The 3,656-nt window shown below is 36.2% G+C and overlaps 1 protein-coding gene across 1 annotated transcript; it reads right to left on the reverse strand.

The window, feature by feature from the left end:
* Positions 1–525: 525 nt before the first annotated feature.
* Positions 526–1,461, reverse strand: LOC110303755 (olfactory receptor 6C2-like). The gene has a single exon (XM_021174961.1). It carries the CDS (start codon positions 1,459–1,461, stop codon positions 526–528), a length of 936 nt encoding a protein of 311 aa, XP_021030620.1.
* Between the last annotated feature and the right edge of the window lie 2,195 nt (positions 1,462–3,656).

Consider the following 3,656-nt stretch of genomic DNA (forward strand, 5'->3'; position numbering starts at 1 on the left):
GATAACTAACTAATGACTGGCCCTCCTTGAGACCTATGTCGTGAGAGAGAGCCCACCCCTGACACTATTAGTGGTACTCTGCTATACTCGCAGACAGGCACCTAGCATAACTGTCATCTGAGAGGGTTCAACCAGCAACTGATTAAAACAGATGCTGAGTCATGTCAGTGATGGGATGTAGTTAGACATTTTAGTTGAACATTTATTCTATGAATTCTTGTTACATGAGTGCAAGGTTATTGGTTTTTTTTTGTGTGTGTGTGTTTTATTTTGATCATCCAATTGATCATGGATGAGTTAATGAATGCCTATATAATAAGTCAAGGATTTTGTTGTGGGGAGTTATAAATAGAATAATAAAATATTGCTACTTTTTTCTTATAAACATAATATTTTTATTAATATTCACATTCTGAGTTAAAATTTTGATTTGGAGTATAATTTAGTAGTATATATTCATTGTACCAGATAGTGTTTTCATGGCTAGAGAAGGCTTGGACCACCAATATCTTATGAAATCTTGAATCATCCATTTTGGCATTCTAAGGCAATTTTTTTGATTGAATCGTTGAAGGCCTGTTTGACTTGCTTGTTCCTCAAGGTGTAAATGAATGGGTTCAACATGGGAGCAATGGAGGTAGTTAGTACTATTACCCCCTTGTTGATAGCCACTGAGTCCTTTGCTGAAGGTTTGATGTAGATGAAGATGCAGCTGCCATAAGTGATGGAAACCACAATCATGTGGGAAGAGCAGGTAGAAAAGGCCTTTTTCCTCTGCTGAGCAGAAGGGAATCTTAGAATGGTCCTGATTATGTACACATAGGAAAGAACCACACAAAAAAGGGTTGTGATGAAGGTCAGCACGGCACAGCCTATAACCATCTGCTCAATGACCCATGTGTCTGAGCAGGAAATCTTCAGGAAGGGAGACACATCACAAAGAAAGCTATCAATGATGTTAGAATCACAGAATTGCAGATTTTGACTCAGGCTAAAGGGTGGCAGTATGATGATCACCCCAGCCACCCAACAGCAAAGAAGGAGTCTTCTGCTGGCAGTGCTCATGATGGTGGTGTAATGCAGCGGTTTGCAGATGGCCACATAGCGGTCATAGGACATGGTGGCCAGGAGAAAAAATTCAGTTACTCCAAAAAGGTCGGTGAAAAATGCTTGACTGGCACAGGCACCATAGGTAATGGTCTTGTCACCAGTTGCTAGGTTATACAAGTATCTAGGAATACAAGCTGATGTGAACAAGATTTCTAAGAAGGAAAAGTTTTGCAAGAAAAAGTACATTGGAGTTTTAAGGTGAGGATCTATTAATGTAAGTAAGATAATTGTCAAGTTACCAGTTATATTCAACAAGTAGGTAAGAAGCAGAAAAATCAAAAGCAGGCTTTGAATTTGTGGATCCTCCGTTAGTCCCAGGAGAATGAATGTCGTTACTGTATGGTTCTTCATAGTTGACTCTTGATTTTTATCTGGTCTCTTGAAAAAAAAAAGGTACTCTATCAGAATATATGGAGACTACAGTTCTACAGTTGTTAGCCATAAGAAAGCAAACCCAAACAACTGGTTCATATGCATTGCCTTCCTTGTCTTGGTAATTAATATTTCTCCTATTCTCCCAAGCTTGTAAGTTTCCATGCTTTGTAACTTTTAAAAGGTATTTCTTATAGATCAATTTAATAGTTACAACATAATAATTAAGATTCTCTACCTCTCTGTACCACTATTCAAATATATTTTATATCTTTTGTGTAATTTTGAATGGGTTTTTATTGATGATAACATCAGCACTAAGGTTTAATTTACCTTTGTGCACTTTTTCTTGTTTCAAAGTTAAAATTGATGTTCGATAGAAGCTTCCTATCTTGCTAGGATTTAACAAAACACAGCTACGTAACAAACGATTTGGACTTTCTGTAGAGATTCTCCAAAATCCCCCACCAGTTATAATTTCAAGCTCACCCTGTATAAAAATTATATGCTTATTTGGTGTGTACTTGGTGTTTGTGGTAGCTGTATGTAGCAAGTCTTATGATTTTAAGTGAAATTTAGCTTGTGACTTTTGTTTGTAGTGTTGGGAATTCACTCAGAGCCCTGTGCAGGCTAGGCAAGCATTCTATCCTTGGGTTACATTTGAGTCCTTTCAAATAGAATCTATATGCAATAATCCTTCTATGCATATCTAGCAGTGATCTCTCTTTAAATTCAGATTGTATAAAACTGTATTCAACATACATACATTTCATTTCCTAGACTCTCTTCTCTTCTTCTCATGTGTTCCCTATAATAAAGCTTGACATTGAACTCATGTGCAAATACCAGGTGTTAAGTAAGTAATCAATTTATGGAAAGCACATGTTGGAAGCACTGTATCCTCCAATCACTTCTCCTTTCTGGTACATCTTTCTTTAAGGGTCATTGAATTCAACCCAAGGGTAACAATATCTCTTTGATTTTCAGCCTAAGCTTTGCTTATTTATGGAAATCATTGACCCATATATAAAAAAAGCTGGTTATTGTAGCCCACATCTGTAATCTCAGAGATGGAGATATAGAGGCAAGTGGACCCCTGAGGTTCACTGGCTAACCAGCATAGGTGAATCAGTGAACACTAGGTTTCCAGAGTATGTTTCAAAATATAAGGTGGAGAGTGATTGGAGAAGATGCCTAACACCACCCTCTGGCCTTTACCTGCACATGTGTACACATAAATAAGCACCCACACTCATACATTCATACATGCTTACATGCACACAAACATCATATATATATATAAATTGTATATATATAAATTGTATATATACAATTGTATATATATAAATTATACACACACACACACACACACACACACACACATATATATATATATATATACTATATATATACATATATATAAATTGAACCTGACAACTTGAGTTTGACCCTAGGATCACATGATGCAAGGATAGAATTGACTCTGGCAAGTTGTCCTTGAACTCCCAGATATACTCCATGGCTCATTTGTGCCATCCCCAACATAAAATAAATACAACTAATTAAAAAAATCCCTTATTACTAAGATAAATCCAATGTCAACGCCAATCATAATCAAGACTCTTACATTTGTGTCACTGTCTCAGAGAACAAGGGTCTAGTTCTCATGGGAGCTGGAAGTACGAAAGAGACACACAGGAAATAATCTCTGGATCACTTGAAGATACAGTGACAACCTCCTCAGGAATCTGCCTACCTTCTTTGAATCTCATTCTCGTCACCTCACAGGCATCAAACTTATCATCAAAGTGCTAAACTCAATCCTGCACAATTTGGGAACATTAGAGCCTAGGAATATAGTTACTTTACAATAATTGTAAATGACATTATTCTAAGAGAAAACCGATTTTTTTTTTCTGTACAGTTAGCTTCAAGTTTTGGCAGCACATAAATGTTTCTTAAAATGTGACAGATTTTTAAAATTTTTTCTTTTTTTTTGAGAATTTTTCATTACAGTGTACATAAGTGATCATGAATAATATGATACTACTTAAATTCCTCCAGGTTGAAGGTGTAAAAATGATGCTATTGTATGGCTGTGAATTATATGACCTTCTGAGGACCACCTAAAGTAATTGCTATGAGTGATTGTAAAGATCTGTTGGTAGCACTCT

This window comes from Mus caroli, unplaced genomic scaffold (genome assembly GCF_978045245.1).
Source record: "Mus caroli unplaced genomic scaffold, Mus_caroli_1 scaffold_9, whole genome shotgun sequence".
NCBI classification, from domain to species: domain Eukaryota; kingdom Metazoa; phylum Chordata; class Mammalia; order Rodentia; family Muridae; genus Mus; species Mus caroli.

Excerpts from the sequence above, each read along its gene's own strand:
- LOC110303755 (XM_021174961.1), bottom strand. The coding sequence starts at position 1,461 with ATGAAGAACCATACAGTAACGACATTCATTCTCCTGGGACTAACGGAG.